The sequence below is a fragment of the Bufo bufo genome, chromosome 8 (assembly GCF_905171765.1).
Source record: "Bufo bufo chromosome 8, aBufBuf1.1, whole genome shotgun sequence".
Classification (NCBI taxonomy): Eukaryota; Metazoa; Chordata; class Amphibia; order Anura; family Bufonidae; genus Bufo; species Bufo bufo.
Genome location: NC_053396.1, coordinates 187370438 through 187388268, shown reverse-complemented (window position 1 = coordinate 187388268; position 17831 = coordinate 187370438). Strand labels below are relative to the sequence as shown.

General features: G+C 43.6%; 1 protein-coding gene across 1 annotated transcript in view; it reads left to right on the top strand.

Moving 5' to 3' along the window:
* Positions 1–17180, top strand: part of LOC121009414 (cytochrome P450 2G1-like) — a 71069-nt gene extending 53889 nt beyond the window's left edge. The window contains exons 7-9 of the mRNA XM_040442521.1: positions 9240–9427; positions 9902–10043; positions 16988–17180. Of these exons, the coding sequence (XP_040298455.1) occupies positions 9240–9427; positions 9902–10043; positions 16988–17172 (515 nt within the window). The 3' untranslated portion in view covers positions 17173–17180. The remainder of the gene's footprint in view (positions 1–9239; positions 9428–9901; positions 10044–16987) is intronic.
* The last annotated feature ends 651 nt before the right edge of the window (positions 17181–17831 follow it).

Here is a 17831-nt window from a genome sequence, read left to right as displayed (position 1 = left end):
TCATCGTTGCACTTTGCTCTTGAAGAGCCTTTTGTGTAAAAATAGAAAAAAAATTTAGCCTAATTGCTGTTCTGCAGTGCAGTGAGATATTTTACAGCCCAGTTTGCCGTGTATTACTAGCAAAATACAACTATATTCGCCTTTCATAGTTGCACTTAGCTGTTGAAAAGCCTTTTGTGTAAAAATAGAAAAATATTGGGGCCTAATTACCGTTTTGTGGTGCAGTGAGATATTTTACAGCCCAGTTTGCTGTGTAATACTGGCGAAATACAACTATATTTGCCTTTCATTGTTGCACTTAGCTGTTGAAAAGCCTTTTGTGTAAAAATGGAAACATTTTTTTGCCTATTTGCCGTTCTGCGGTGCAGTGAGATATTTTACAGCCGTTTGCCGTGTATTACTGGCGAAATACAACTATATTCGCCGTTCATGGTTGTACTTATCTGTTGAAAAGCCTTTTGTGTAATAATAGAAAAAAATTAGTGCCTAATTGCTGTTCTGCGGTGACGTGAGATATTTTACAGCCCAGTTTGCCGTGTAATACTGGCGAAAAACAACTATATTCGGCTTTCATTGTTGCATTTTGCTGTTGAAAAGCCTTTTGTGTAAAAATAGAAAAAAATGTGGGCCTAATTGCCGTTCTGCGGTGCCGTGAGATATTTTACAGCCCAGTTTGCCGTGTATTACTGGCGAAATACAACTATATTCGCCTTTCATCGTTGCACTTAGCTGTTGAAAAGCCTTTTGTGTAAAAATAGAAAAAAATGTGGGCCTAATTGCCGTTTTGTGGTGCAGTGAGATATTTTATAGCCCAGTTTGCAGTGTATTACTGGCGAAATACAACTATATTCGCCGTTCATGGTTGAACTTATCTGTTGAAAAGCCTTTTGTGTAAAAATAGAAAAAAATTAGGGCCTAATTGCTGTTCTGCAGTGACGTGAGATACTTTACAGCCCAGTTTGCCGTGTAATACTGGTGAAAAACAACTATATTCGGCTTTCATCGTTGCACTTTGCTGCTGAAAAGCCTTTTGTGTAAAAATAGAAAACAATTAGGGCCTAATTGCTGTTCTGCGGTGCCGTGAGATATTTTGCAGCCCAGTTTGCCGTGTATTACTGGCGAAATACAACTATATTTGCTTTTCATCGTTGCACTTAGCTGTTGAAAAGCCTTTTATGTAAAAATAGAAAAAAATGTGGGCCTAATTGCCTTTCTGCGGTGCAGTGAGATATTTTGCAGCTCAGTTTGCCATGTATTACTGGCGAAATACAACTATATTCACCTTTCATCGTTGCACTTAGCTGTTGAAAAGCCTTTTATGTAAAAATAGAGACAAAATTGGGCCTAATTGCCGTTCTGCAGTGAGATATTTTACAGCCCAGTTTGCCGTGTATTACTGGGGAAATACAACTATATTCACCTTTCTTCATTGCACTTAGCTGTTGAAAAGCCTTTTGTGTAAAAATAGAAAAAAATTTGGGCTAATTGCTGTTCTGCGGTGCAGTGAGATATTATACAGCCATGTTTGCCGTGCATTACTGGCGAAATACAACTATATTCGCCTTTCATCGTTGCACTTAGCAGTTGAAAAGCCTTTTATGTAAAAATAGAAATAAATGTGGTCCTAATTGCCGTTCTGCGGTGCCGTAGGATATTTTGCAGCCCAATTTGCCGTGTATTACTGGCGAAATACAACTATATTCGCTTTTTATCGTTGCACTTAGCTGTTGAAAAGCCTTTTGTGTAAAAATAGAAAAAAATGTGGGCCTAATTGCCGTTTTGCGGTGCAGTGAGATATTTTACAGCCCAGTTTGCAGTGTATTACTGGCGAAATACAACTATATTCGGCTTTCATTGTTGCATTTTGCTGCTGAAAAGCCTTTTGTGTAAAAATAGAAAAAAATGTGGGCCTAATTGCCGTTCTGCGGTGCCGTGAGATATTTTACAGCCCAGTTTGCCGTGTATTACTGGCGAAATACAACTATATTCGCCTTTCATCGTTGCACTTAGCTGTTGAAAAGCCTTTTGTGTAAAAATAGAAAAAAATGTGGGCCTAATTGCCGTTTTGTGGTGCAGTGAGATATTTTATAGCCCAGTTTGCAGTGTATTACTGGCGAAATACAACTATATTCGCCTTTCATCGTTGCACTTAGCTGTTGAAAAGCCTTTTATGTAAAATAGAGACAAATTAGGGCCTAATTGGCGTTCTGCAGTGCAGTGAGATATTTTACAGCCCAGTTTGCTGTGTATTACTGGCGAAATACAACTATATTCACCTTTCATCGTTGCACTTAGCTGTTGAAAAGCCTTTTGTGTAAAAATAGAAAAAAATTTGGGCTAATTGCCGTTCTGCGGTGCAGTGAGATATTTTACAGCCCAGTTTGCCGTGTATTACTGGCGAAATATAACTATATTCACCTTTCATCGTTGCACTTAGCTGTTGAAAAGCCATTTGTGTAAAAATAGAAAAAAATTAAGGCCTAATTGCCGTTCTGTGGTGCAGTGAGATATTCTAAAGCCCTGTTGGCTGTATATTAGTGGCGAAATAAAAAATATTTGATCTAACAATTGGTTATTTGATATAACAGTATGTCAGGCAGAGAAGTGCCAGGCCCTGCACAGGGGAGTGGCAGAGGCCTTTATGTTTCTGGCGCAGACAGAGGTTGCAGTAGAGTAAGGGGCCATGGCAGCAGGGGTAACTTCGAGAGGCCTGAGCTCCCATTGTCAGCTAGCGGTCATGTCGTGACCAGCAACCCAGCGGTTCTTGAATGGTTGACTCGATCTTCGACTTTGTCGCAACTTATATCAGACACTTCCAGCTAAGAGTCAATGGGTTCGTCAGACACAACTCTTAGTTGGCATGGCCCGGGAAAAGGCCCTGTGCCCTCACCTGTCCTCAACCTGCCTCTATCCTTTTCTGTTCCCTCACCACGAGAAGTATTATATGCTGTAGGCTCGGCTACACTTTTCAGCAAGGAAGAGCTACTAGAGGGAGGTCAGAAGCTACTGCCCAGCCAAGATCTGGAGGAGACATCCGCCGCTTCCTCCACTATGTGGGAAAGTAGAGATGAGGAGAGTAGGGTGGGAGCTGGTGTTGCGAGTGGTCATAGACGGTTGAGAAGGACATCAGTGATGTGCAGACAGTACACGATGATGATGATATAGCTATGATATAGCTGATCGCACTTGGGAGCCGGGTGACAAAAGGGCTTCATCATCATTGGCAGAATAGTGTGGCAGCTTGCCCATGAACCAGGGGCAGAGCCAGCAAGTCACTAGCAAGGCTGGGAGTCAGCAGGGTGGCAGCAGTGGGAGGTCAGGATCCAAAAGCGCCCGGGGTAGACAACCTGCTTCGCGGGAGCCTACCTGCCCGGGAAGTAGTGGTGCAGGCGTTCAAGGAGGCAGAGGCGGTAGCAGTCAGTGTGTAGTGTTGGGGGTAAAATCCCCTAATCGGTGGCAGTTTTTTTTAAGCCGCCGGGCGATGAGGTGAACGTGGCCATATGTAGAATCTGTGGGCAGAGGGTGAAGCGTGGCCATGGCGTCATTTTTGGCACTACGGCCCTGCGTCAACATATGCAGTCGCCATAAAGTGGCCTGAGAGAACCGTGGCCTCGATGTGGTGGTCCAGCCTGCTGCTGGAACCGCTGCATCACCCACTGGCACGCACCCGGTTTCTGGCAGTCAAGGCTCCACCACCACCTAAGCCGAAGGGAGCTGTCTGTCCTTCCCATCATCTGCTGGTCCTGATGCTCCTGCTCCTCCTCCTCCTACTCCTCGTCACGCATTCCTTTAGCATTCGATCACAGAAGCAATTGCCAAGAGACAACAGTATGCGTGCACTCATCCAACAGCACAGAAGATGTATGTGCTCCTGGCTAAGTTGCTGATGCTGCAGTTCATCCCTTTCCAAGTGGTGGACTCTGCACCTTTCATAGAACTGATGGCTTGTGCCAAGCCGACGTGGAGAGTCCCAAGCCGTCTTTCTTTTGCAAAAAAGCAGTACCAGCCCTGCACAAATATGTAGAATGGAAGGTGGGCCAATCCTTGAGCCTGTCGGTGTCTGCCAAAGGGCACGGCAGTGCCGACCTGTGTAGCTGTAACTACGGTCAGGTACAGTACATGTCCTTTTTGGCCCACTGGGTATATGTGGTTCCTGCACAGCCACACCAGCAACTTGTCCAGGTGACGCCGCTTCCACGTCCATGTTGTCACGCCGTTCGTCCTGCGACAATGTTTGCCTCTGCCTTCTCATCCTCCACCGTGTCCTCAGCCTCCACTGCAAGGACAATTCACAGTGCCCCTCCAACATACCACATGTGCAGGGCACAGCGGTGTCACGCTGTTTTGCACCTTGTTTGCCTGGGCGAACAGAGTGACACAGGGAAGGAACTGCTCCATGTCCTTTAGCAAGAAATCGAATCCTGGTTTTCTCCACGACAGCTGAAAATCGGAACCATGGTGACCGACAACGGAAAAAACATTGTGTCGGCGCTGCGTCATGGAGGGCTGAGCCATGCGCCCTGCATGGCACACGTGATCAATCTGTTTGTCAAGCGGTTTCTGAAGTCTTCCGCCCATCTGCAACACATCCTAAAATGGCCAGGAAACTTTGCATGCACTTCTGCCACTCTTACACCGCAAAGCACACCCTCCTTGAGCTGCAGCGGCAGAACGGCATCCCCCAACATAGGCTGATATGCGACGTTTTCACCCGTTGGAATTCCACCCTCCATATGTTGGACCAACTGTATGAACAGAAAAAGGCCATCAACGATTTCCTGATGATCCAAGCAGACAGGAATACTCCCCTGTGTAACTTTGATGTTAGCCAGTGGCAGCTCATGCGTGACACCTGCCATTGGCTCAGGCCCTTTGAGGAGGCCACTTTATTTGTCAGTTGCCAGGACTACGAGAGGAACAATGTCATTCCACTACTTCATGTCCTGGAACAGATGCTGGTAAATATGGCTGGTCAGGGGACTGGAGACGTGGCGCCTAAAACTCACGGCCACATGAGCCCTGTGGGGGCTGAACTAGAGGAGGAGGACATTGGAGCACAATGTCTTGCAAAATGGGTGGTTTTGCTACAGAGGTGACAAGAGAGGAGGAGTAGGAACAGCCAGAGGAGCTACAGGGCAATTAGGAAGATGAGGCAGAGGACCCAGACACACCGTGGCAGTATGTAGTGGAGATGGAGGCAGGGAATCCCTCTGAGTCACTTGCGTAAATGGCTGGCTGCATGCTCACTTGCTTGGGTAGTGACAGCCAAATTGTCACCATTCAGCAGCCTCACTACCGGTCCGAAACAGGGGCCTTTTTTACACCCGCTGAGAGGGAGAACAAACTGAACTTCTATTGAGACATCCTATGTAGTAAGTTGTCCGCTGCCTATCTGCACCATCTTCCATCCTCTCGCAGGGCTGACTGGGGAAGCCCTCTGCGCTCACGTTCCACTGCCATGGTTGCTGGGGAGGGGTGGGGTGGCAGGAGCAGTACCAGCTCCATCAGCAGCAGCCTGAGTCTACGGTCACTGATGGCAGTTTTCTTTATCCACATAGTGAAGAAACTACTCACCAGCAGCTAGACGTAGCGCAAAACCTGAACCAGCAGGTGGTGGCATACTTGGAGTGCACCCTGCCAGCCGACCATGAAGATCCGCTGGACTACTGGGCATCCAAACTGGATTTGTGGCTGCAACTGGCCGAGTTTGCCCTGGAAAAGCTGCCACCCGCCTGATGCCACACATCTGATGCCAAGTGCTCCTTCTTTCACCCACCATCTTGATTGGGTACTAGTATTGCCACCCACCTCCACACTATGTCGCCTTGCCACTTTGTGGCCTCCTGATGCTGCTGCTACCATCTCACTATGTCACCTTCCCACTCTGTGGTCACCACCTCCACACTATGACCTGTCACTTACCAGTAGGAGGAGCTCCCGGCCGGACCTGTCACTTACCAGTAGGAGGAGCTCCCGACCGGACGCAGATATCGCAGCTCGCAGGTAAGTATAATGGTTCTACAAATTGCTAAGTAACCATGGCAACCGGAACTGCAGTAGCGTCCTGGTTGCCATGGTTACCGATCGGAGCCCCAGCGATTAAACTGGGACTCCGATCGGTACACTCCGCTGCCACCAATGATAGGGGGGAGATTTTAATTAGGAGGGGGAGGGAGGGGAGAAGTCCCACTGGCCACCAACGAGTTAACTACAGGGGAGGGGGGGCCCACTGGCCACCAACGAGTTAACTACAGGGGAGGGAGGGGGGCCGGCCGCACTGGCCACCAATGAGTTAACTACAGGGGAGGGGGGCCACTGGCCACCAATGAGTTAACTACAGGGGAGGGGCGGGCCCACTGGCCACCAATGAGTTAACTACAGGGGAGGGGGGGTGGCCGCACTGGCCACCAATGAGTTAACTACAGGGGAGGGAGGGGGGCGGTCACACTGGCCACCAATGTGTTAACTACAGGGGGGGTCTACCCCCTGCTGCCTGGCAGCACCTGCCAGGCAGCAGGGTGCAGTCATGTACACAGTTCTGTTAGTATATTATAACCTGAAGCGTCCCCATCACCATGGGAACGCCTCTGTGTTGGAATATACTGTCGGTTCACGAAGTGAAAACTCAGCTATGAAAAAGCTTTTATGCAGACGGATCTTCGGATCCGTCTGTATAAAAACTAACCTACGGCCACGGATCACGGACACGGATGCCAATCTTGTGTGCATCCGTGTTCTTTCACGGACCCATTGACTTGAATGGGTCCGTGAACCGTTGTCCGTCAAAAAAATAGGACAGGTCATATTTTTTTGACGGACAGGATACACGGATCACGGTCTCGGCTGCAAAACGGTGCATTTTCCGATTTTTTCACGGACCCATTGAAAGTCAATGGGTCCGCGAAAAAAAACGGAAAACGGCACAACGGCCACGGATACACACAACGGTCGTGTGCATGAGGCCTTACTCTGTAATTCCTCTAGCGCTGTTCTATGGAAACAGTAGGTTTAAAGAGCACACCAAATGCTTCAAATAACTTCTTTATTAACTTCAACTTTTCTTCATATATAATACTGCTGCCACCGCAGCAGATAGCCCGTGTACATAACACGTGTTGAAAAGATATCACAAAATGGCGGTATGCATAAGATAGTGGTTCAACTGTTCAATCTTGTCATTCAACATAAAATGGTGTATATATTTCTCTCTTGAGTATCTGTACTTTCACTTTAGGTTATTTAAGCACTTTATGATCTCTATGAGAGGTATATCTGAGGTCTAACTAATAGTTCTGCTTGCTCAACTTGGTTTGCAGTTTGTAGTATGCAATTTCTTATGATCTGGTATGAGCAGTTCACAGTTTGTATACACTTTGTATGGAATCTGGTTTGTATGCTTGCAATTTGTATTTGCAATTGTATTTGCAATTGTATGGTTGCAATTGGTGGAACTGTAAGTAAACACATATATATATAGTTCAGTATACAGTTCTAAACACAATACTAACAATATGAACATGATATAACTGTTCTAAATACCTATTTTGGCCCCTTGTTCCATAAAACTGGACTCTGACTGGAACTGTGTGTCTGTTCAGCTCCTCTCTCTGGTGAGTAATGATTCCAGAAGCTCCTGCTAGGGGAATTCCCAGACAGGCTGTGTGTGAGGCTGGCTGTGATTGGTGAAAATTCTTGCTGTGTGAGAAGCTGGCTTTGATTGGTCTAGACTTCTGCTCAGCAAAATCAGATTAACACTATGTTTTCTGTTGTTTCTGCTGTGTCACTGAGCTTACCTTACATTACAAAATGAATCTTAATGGCATATTAACTTTTTCTGCTTCTGTGAACACAAAATATAACAGTTACATGTCATCCAAAACATGATGTCACAGTAAATAACTCTGCTTTTGTCTTTAACACACAAAACATAGGAACTGTAAGGCTATTGGCAGGTCTAGTTGTATACACATATAAGCTATACTAGAAACCTAGGACAGGTCCTAGCTGACCAGCTACAGGCCTCCTGATGCTGCCACCACCTACAGACTCTGTGACTGGGCCACTCTGTGGTCTCCTCCTGCTGCTTTTACCTCACCACTATGTCATAGGGCCACTCTGTGGACTTCTCGTGCTGTTCTCACCATCCCTACTTCATGACTAGGCCACTATTTAGCCTTTTTGGCTTGGCTGACATCATCATTTATATGACCCTTCCTTTGTTCTGTCAGAAGGAAGGTAAAATGAGACGCACAACGGATCCTGTCTGTGTAGCAGCTCTAAGGCCTGTATGGTCCCATCAGAATTGGCTTGTGATTTGGTACCCAGAAGCAGGAGTGGGTACAAAACGCAGAAGACATGGAAATATTCCATTCACGTGTCATCTCTGTTTAATATCCACTCCTGTTTTTTTTGGCAATAGCAATTCTGATGGATTAACGACCAAATGCTGACCGAGTGAAGGCGGATGCTCAACAGACAGGATCCGTTTTTTGTGGGTTATTGTTCTTACAGATCAGAGGAAGGGAAAAATAATCAGTGACATCAACACAAACTTACTGCTGACAACCTCTAGACTCTATCGGGGGGCTCTACTTGTATAAGCGTTTAATAGAACAGGGTCAGTAGACATTTATGTGGAATCAGCAGATGATGGTGTAAAAGCAGTGCACTTCTTCTTGGCGCTAACATCGACCTGTAAGGCTGAGTTCATACTTGACCTATTTGGTCAGTTTTGGCCTCATGACTGCCCAAATCAGTGAAGAGTGCAGTAATTCTAAGAGTGACGCCTGTCATCTGCATGTCATACTGACTGTGTTACTGCAAGGCACAGTGTTCTACACCACTTTAAAGGCTCTTTGCAGCGACAAAATGGCAGTTTTTAACGTAATTCGCTGTATATTTATTATGATGGAACCAAATTTTTCCAAAGAAATTCGGCGAACCAGCTAATCGAATTTTTTATAAATTCGCTTATCTCTAGTCATAACCATGGATATGAGCAGTGTATAATGTGATGGAAAAATGAATCCAGACAGCAAAGGAGGCAATATGAACAATCACAATACATTAGTAAGTACTTTGTATTCAGTTTCTCTACATGATAAATGCCATTTACTAAAGTGAGACAACCCCTTTAAATATTGAAACTGAAAATATCTTTGATAGTTTGAGTGTAACTGCCCTATGATTTAATTATAACATAACGATAGATTAAAACATTTTTTTTTTGTTCTGCCTAGAAAGGATCCATAAAGAGATTGACAATATAATCGGGAAAGATCGTTGTCCATCAATAGAAGACAAGAGTAAAATGCCGTATACAGAAGCTGTAATCCACGAGATCCAAAGATTTGCTGATATTGTCCCTTCAGGAGTGCCCCATTCTGTCAGCAAGAACACAACCTTCAGAGGATATGACATTCCAAAGGTATCTGTTAGAATAAATCTTCTTCTTCTGGAGGCCATCAAGTTGCCACAGAGAGGTTTATAGGCCAGGAAGTGCATTCTGGGAAACAGAAAATGTAAATAAGCTCTTTGGAGGACAAAAGATACAGTATCTAGTGTAATTGATTGGATGGTTATACTTTAGGACAAAACCAAAAATCTTTTCCATAAGAAAAATATGGAATCAACAGGCAGTTCTATTTTTACACCCTATTGGTGTAAAGCTGTGTACTGGTTGGGCTGGGTGAGATGTCTTTTTCAAACCGTATACTATTCTATATTAAAACTAGCATGTATGCTTCATGGTTAATCAGGCCTCACTATCTAAAAAGGGTAGTAAAAGGCCTGCTGATCTTCTGAATGTCTTGGTTCAATTCTTCCTATAAATTAACAACCAGACCCACCTTTTAACACTTCTGTTTTTCTAGATTTACATACTTTATACTTTTACTTTCAGGGTACCATGGTGTTTCCAGTCCTGACCTCTGTCTTGAAAGACCCAAAACAATTCAAGAACCCAGATGAATTTGATCCTGGACACTTTCTCAGTGAAAATGGTTGCTTTAAGAAAAACGATGCATTCATGCCATTTTCTACAGGTAAGACATGATCTTCATATTAATCCTGGTTCGGTATAGGAAAATATGGTGAGGACAAACATTATATGGTCTGGTGTGGAACTAAGCTGTGTTTAAGAAGTCCAAAACATGTTTTATTTTGCCAAGGAACCCATTGTCTTGACTCTTCTTTACATACCGTATTTTTCGCCCTATAAGACGCACCGGCCCATAAGACGCACCTAGTTTTTTGAGGAGGAAAATAAGAAAAAAAATATTTTGAACCAAAAGGTGTGCTTTTGGTGGGTTTTGAACTAATTGTGGTCTGTGGATGGCGCACTGTTATGGGGGATCTGTGGATGGCGCACTGTTATGGGGAATCTGTGGGTGACGCACTGTTATGGGGGATCTGTGGGTGACGCACTGTTATGGGGGATCTGTGGGTGACAATTATAGGGGATCTGTGGGTGACACTTATGGGGGATCTGTGGTTGACACTTATGGGGGATCTGTGGATGGCTCTTATTGGGGTCTCTGGATGGCACTGTTATGGGGATCTGTGTATGACAGTTATGGGGGGGATCTGTGGATGACACATAGCATCTTATGCTATGTGTCATCCTCAGATCCCCTCCATAACAGTGTCCCTGTAGTGAATGACCCTCAATACAGGGGGTGGGGGTCGCATCTGCTTTTATAATGACAGCGGGGCCCGTGCAGTGACTGTATTCTACTACACGGGCCCCGCTCACTGTATATTATCGTATCTGTAAAAGTTAATTGTTATGTATATAATCGGGTAATCAGCGCCTGTATACTTACAACTACAAGCGCTCGGTAGCAGAGAAGAGGGAGGAGGCAGGCCGGGAGGACGGGCGCTGGCAGCGTGAGTCACTACATAGAATGTGTCGGCAGATAAGAACCATTTGGCCCATCTAGTCTGCCCAATATACTGAGTACTATGGATAGCCCCTGGCCCTATCTTATATGAAGGATGGCCTTATGCCTATCCCATGCATGCTTAAACTCCTTCACTGTATTTGCAGCTACCACTTCTGCAGGAAGGCTATTCCATGCATCCACTACTCTCTCAGTAAAGTAATACTTCCTGATATTACTTTTAAACCTTTGCCCCTCTAATTTAAAACTATGTCCTCTTGTAGCAGTTTTTCTTCTTTTAAATATTCTCTCCTCTTTTACATTGTTAATTCCCTTTATGTATTTAAAAGTTTCTATCATATCCCCTCTGTCTCGTCTTTCTTCCAAGCTATACATGTTAAGGTCCTTTAATCTTTCCTGGTAAGTTTTATCCTGCAATCCACGTACCAGTTTAGTAGCTCTTCTCTGAATTCTCTCCAAAGTATCAATATCCTTCTGGAGATATGGTCTCCAGTACTGAACACAATACTCTAAATAAGGTCTCACCAGTGCTCTGTAGAGCGGCATGTGCACCTCCCTCTTTCTACTGGTAATTCCTCTCCCTATACACCCAAGCATTTTGCTAGCATTTCCTGCTGCTCTATGACATTGTCTGCCTACCTTTACGTCTTCTGAAATAATGACCCCTAAATCCCTTTCCTCAGATACTGAGGTTAGGACTGTATCACTGATTTTATATTCTGCTCTTGGGTTTTTACGCCCCAGGTGCATTATTTTGCACTTATTCACATTAAATTTTAGTTGCCAGATTTTTGACCATTCCTCTAGTTTTCCTAAATCCTTTTCCATTTGGTGTATCCCTCCAGGAACATCAACCCTGTTACAAATCTTTGTGTCATCAGCAAATAGACACACCTTACCATCGAGGCCTTCTGCAATTTCGCTGATAAAGATATTAAACAATATGGGTCCCAGAACAGATCCCTGAGGTACCCCACTGGTAACAAGACCTTGTTCTGAATATACTCCATTGACTACAACCCTCTGTTGCCTGTCCCTCAGCCACTGCCTAATCCATTCAACAATATGGGAGTCCAAGCCCAAAGACTGCAATTTATTGATAAGCCTTCTGTGTGGGACAGTATCGAAAGCCTTACTGAAGTCTAGATAAGCCATGTCTACTGCAGCTCCGCCATCGATTGTTTTAGTCACCCAATCAAAAAAATCAATAAGATTAGTTTGACATGATCTCCCTGAAGTAAACCCATGCTGTTTTTCATCTTTCAATCCATGGGATTTTAGATGTTCCACAATCCTCTCCTTAAGTATGGTTTCCATTAATTTCCCCATTATTGATGTCAGGCTTACTGGCCTATAGTTGCCCGATTCCTCCCTACTACCTTTCTTGTGAATCGGCACAACATTTGCTAATTTCCAATCTTCTGGGACGACTCCTGTTGCCAGTGATTGGTTAAATAAATCTGTTAATGGTTTTGCTAGTTGACCGCTGAGCTCTTTTAATAACTTTGGGTGTATCCCGCCAGGCCCCTGTGACTTATTTGTATTGAATTTAGACAGCTGACTTAGAACCTCTTCCTCTGTAAAGACAGATGCATCAAAAGATTCATTAGTCTTCTTTCCTAACTGAGGTCCTTTTCCTTCATTTTCCTTCGTAAAGACTGAACAGAAGTATTCATTGAGGCAGTCAGCTAGTTCTTTATCTTCTTCCATATACCTTCCTTCTTTTGTTTTTAATTTTGTAATTCCTTGTTTTAGTTTCCTTTTTTCATTTATGTATCTGAAGAATGTCTTATCGCCTTTTTTCCCTGTCTGAGCTAATTTCTCTTCTGCCTGTGCTTTAGAAGCTCTTATAACTTGTTTGGCCTCTCTCTGCCTAATCTTGTAAATTAGCCTGTCATCCTCGTTTTTTTTTTTTTTATAATTCCTAAATGCTACCACCACAGTGGTCTTTTCCTTTTTTTCCTTTTTTTCCTTTTTTGCTTTTTTTGCTTTTACTGACAAGCCTAATGCAATTTTCTGTTGCCTTCAATATTGCCTCTTTTAAGTAGTCCCATTTCTCCTGAACTCCAATGAAACTGTTCCAATCTGATAGGGACTCGTATACCACTAATCTAAAAGTCAGTTTTTCTAAAATCTAAAACTTTTGTTTTTGTGTGGTGTGACTCAGTCACTGTACTTATAGTAAACCACACTGACTGGTGATCACTAGATCCCAAGCTTTCCCCTACAGTAATATCATATACCAAATTCCCATTTGTGAATACTAAATCTAAAATGGCCTCCTTCCGGGTTGACTCCTCAACTACTTGCTGTAGAGATAATCCCAGTAGGGAATTTAGAATATCTGTACTCCTGGCAGAACTAGCTATTTTGGTTTTCCAGTTTACATCAGGAAGATTGAAGTCTCCCATAATGATAACTTCCCCCTTCAATGTCATTTTAGCTATTTCTTCAACTAGTAGATCATCTAATTCTTTGACTTGGCTAGGTGGTCTATATATCACACCTACACGAGTTACCTTGATTATCAGTAAAAAACAATCAGACTGGCTCACAGTATTTTTGCATTTATTAAAATTATTGACCCAATACAATGTTATACATATCCTAGTTAATTGTCAACATAGCAGCATATATAAATAGGTACTTTAAATGCGGAGCTCTCGCATATACCTAAATGACAGGAGTACTCCAAATATGACCTCTGGTTTTGCTATGTGGTGTCCGTCTGCTACGTATTGAGATAGAATATCTCTAATGTTCAGATAGTTTATCTGTTGATTTGCCTTGATCTAAACATAGATTGTTCAGCCACTATTCCGTTAGCGGTCGCTGATAGATAGTCTCAGCAACTATGTTGCTTAATATTGCGGTTAGTTTCCTACCTCCTGCCACGAGGTAGTCACTCTGCTCGTTCTTCGCGGCGTCTCACGTGATCCGACCAGAGAGTGGTTTGCTGGTCGGTGATGTTATCCACCTGCGCCGGTCGAAGTAGCGGAAGTTGATGTAGCAGAGCCGCGCCGGTGTATTCGGCAAAAACGTCAATATTAGCGCACCAATAAGTCAGTCCACTATAATAGTGTTAAATCGCTTGCACCGCTTGAGGTTATGACTGATATCGTGCTCACCCTTTTCAAACTGCATCCAGATGAGATGGTCAAGGCAAAAATCTTTTTAAAAGAAGATGAAAGCAGAAGCAAAAATAGCCCACCACTAGCTGGGTCAGGTTCACACTAGTTCGCACTAGACGCGTTTCGGAACCGTAGTTCCTTCCTCAGTAGGCAAATGTGTAATGCTTCTCTATATTGTTATATTGTACCTTGATTATCAAGCTGCAAGGTAACCCAAACTGACTCTAAATTGTTCTCGCTAACTTGTATCAAATTAGATTTTATGCTGTCTTTCACATACAGGGCCACCCCTCCCCCTTCTTGTCTTCTCTGTCTTTCCTGTATAGAGAGAACCCTGGTATTGATATATCCCAGTCATTACTCCACTTGAACCACGTCTCAGTAACAGCCACTACATCTAAATTCTCAGATGCCATTATAGCCTCAAGTTCATTGATCTTATTCCCTAAACTGCGAGCATTTGTAGATAAGAATCTGAGCTGGTCATTTCTTAACCTTTGTGCTACTGGCATCCTCTGGCATTGTTCCGGGGGGCAGTCGGACTGCTGGATTATCACTCTTTTGCCCCCCTTTCCTAGTTTAAATGCTCCTTAGCAAATACTTGGAACTGGTCACCGAGGACCTTCGTTCCTTTGAGAGAAAGATGCAAACCATCTTTCTTGTACAGTTCTTTTCCATTCCAACAAGAGCTAACATGAGACACAAAGCCAAACCCTTGGTTCTGACACCATTCACCAAACCATACATTGAATTCCTTAATGCGCATCTTCCTGTCATGCTGAGGGTTATGCACAGGCAAAACTGCAGAGAATGAAACAGTTGATGCAACCTCCCGTATATCCTTTCCAAGTGTGTGAAAAGCTTCTTTCACCTTTGAAACCTCATTGCAAGCCAGATCGTTTGTCCCCAGATGGACAATAACATCCACTTCCCTTTCCTGTTTTGCTTGCCTAACAATATTAAGGATCCGTCGTCTATCCCTGCTAGCGGTAGCACCAGGGAGACATCTCACAACACCATTCTCCTCAAACTTCACACCTCTTATGATGGAATCGCCCACCAACAGCTGCTTACTATCAGTCCTCACCTTCTCCTTTTTGTCTTTGGCTGCAGTCTTGCATACTTTAGGCATGGGAGATGATTGTTTCTCACCCACTGTGCTTGAGCCATCCGCCATGTTGCTCTTGCACTCTGAAAGTGCTGCAAATGAATTATGGAGAGCCACAGACTGTGGGACATGTCTTCTATCCACAACTCTCAGTCTACCAGAACCTACAGTAACCCATCTTCCATTTCTAGGGGGCCTCTGTGGCAGTGGCATTGCAATGTTCTCAGTCTGAGTTTGCTTAATGGTTAATTTACAAATCTCATATTTCAAAAAGGTAATTTCCTGTTGCATTATGGAGAGCTGTCTACAGATCAGACAGTATCCAAACCTCTGAAGAGTGGAACCTGAAATAAAAGCACAACAATTCCTGCACAGAACCAGGTCTGCCATTGCAAAGAGGGGGGGGGGGGGGGAAATAAAAAAATATATTTTTTTAAACAAACAAATCTTACTTGTTTAGATTGTATCCACCTCCAGATTACCTCCTGAGTATCTCCTGAATATCTCCAATGCACTTGCAGACCCGCACTTGATTAGACCAGTACTAGATTAGCAGCCTTGAAAAAGCAGCAAGCTATAATTAGCAAGCTAATGCAATGTTGCTATATATACACACCCTCCCACAAAGGTTCCTCCCCCAACAGCAAATTAACACCTTAACGCCTATGCTCATTTGCAATCAGACAATAGAGATAACGTTTCTAGCAACTTCCTTACCTCTTGTGAAACACAGTGTCTGAGTATCCACCCGAAACACCACTGAAGTTCTGCTACAGTGGAAAAACTCAGTTTGTCTCCTGAATATCTCCAATGCACTTGCAGACCCGCACTTGATTAGACCAGCACTAGATTAGCAGCCTTGAAAAAGCAGCAAGCTATAATTAGCAAGCTAATGCAATGTTGCTATAGATACACACCCTCCCACAAAGGCTCCTCCCCCAACAGCAAATTAACACCTTACCCGCCTATGCTCATTTGCAATCAGACAATAGAGATACCGTGTCTAGCAACTTCCTTACCTCTTGTGAAACACAGTGTCTGAGTATCCACCCGAAACACCACTGAAGTTCTGCTACAGTGGAAAAACTCAGTTCGTCTCCTGAATATCTCCAATGCACTTGCAGACCCGCACTTGATTGTCATGTGCCCACGCCGCCTGCTTCATTCATAAAGTGGGCGGCGCAGGATGTAGTGACTCACGCTGCCAGCGCCCGTCCTCCCGGCCTGCCTCCTCCCTCCTCTCTGCTACAGAGCACTTGTAGTTGTAAGTATACAGGCGCTGATTACCCGATTATATACATAACAATTAATTATTACAGATACGATTATACAGTGAGCGGGTGTATCATTGAAAATTCGGCAAAATCAGCAGCATTCGCCCCATAAGACACACTGCTATATTACCCCCACTTTTGGGGGGGGGGGAAGTGCGTCTTATAGGGCGAAAAATACGGTACCCACATATTAATGTAAATAACAGCAACATCACATAAAACACTAAAATAGTTACTAACTTTTCACACAACTTTGCATACATCAGTAGTACAAGCAACCACAAAAAACTTTGTAATGCGTCTTATCTCAGTGGGAAATGTCTAGCTCACATGTTATCAGCTGTTTATCCACCTCTAAGCCAACAGTTAGTGTTCAATTCCACGGCAGTGCCCCCATAGTGGCTATTGAAATTGCTTGCTGCTATGGCCTATAAATGGGGGAAACTGAACTGGCAATCCATCTCCTCTATTAACTCAGAATTGCCTTAAATGACAATTAATAAAGGTTCTCTTTACCAGACAACCCCATTGAGTTTAGCTTGATTTCTTATTAAATATGCTTGGTCTTCTCAGGTAAACGTATGTGTATGGGAGAAGGCCTGGCTCGCATGGAACTCTTCCTGTTTCTAATCACCATACTGCAAAAGTTTACCTTGGAGCCTACAATAGACAGAAAGAATCTCAGCATAAGACCAGAGCCCAACACCAACGCTTCGAGACCTTATCCATACCAGATGAAGGTTGTGTCTCGTTCCTGAGTTAAAGATGAACTTCCTGAATAAAGAAAACCTAGAAGATCTAGAATTTACAAACTTTAGGCAATTCTATTTTTTGATCAATTAAAAAAAAAGACTAGTTTCTGAAAAATTCATATATTCTTTCTTTGTTTTTAGCACTGCTCATATCTACATGAATGTACATGATATAATTCTCATATTTTGTAATTACTTTTTTGTTTATAAAAAATCAGACTGTACTGTGTCTTTTGTCTTTACCTTCTAAACTAAAGGCACATTCACTCAGCAGTGGAAAACGGATTTGTAATTGTGAAATCAGTGGGCCTATTTTTAACTGTGATTTAGACAGAAGTGCACCCATCTTATGGCTGTTAAAAATGGGTACATGAGTGGAACAAAAAAAAAAATTACTCACCTCACCAAGGGCCCTTGAAGAAACCCTTGTTCTGCACTGGAGGAAGCAGGACCTGACACTTTTAGTGTTGTGATGTCACATGATCTCGCTGGGGCATTAGGTCCTGTTGTCTTCAGTGTAGAACAAGTGTTCCAAAAAGTATCATATGGAGTAAGTATTTATTTATTTTTTATTTCTTGACACTATACCTGTGCCTAAAGTAACCCATACACATGGTTAGAATGTACTGAAATCAGGGAAGACGGATGAATCTTATTTTTTAACC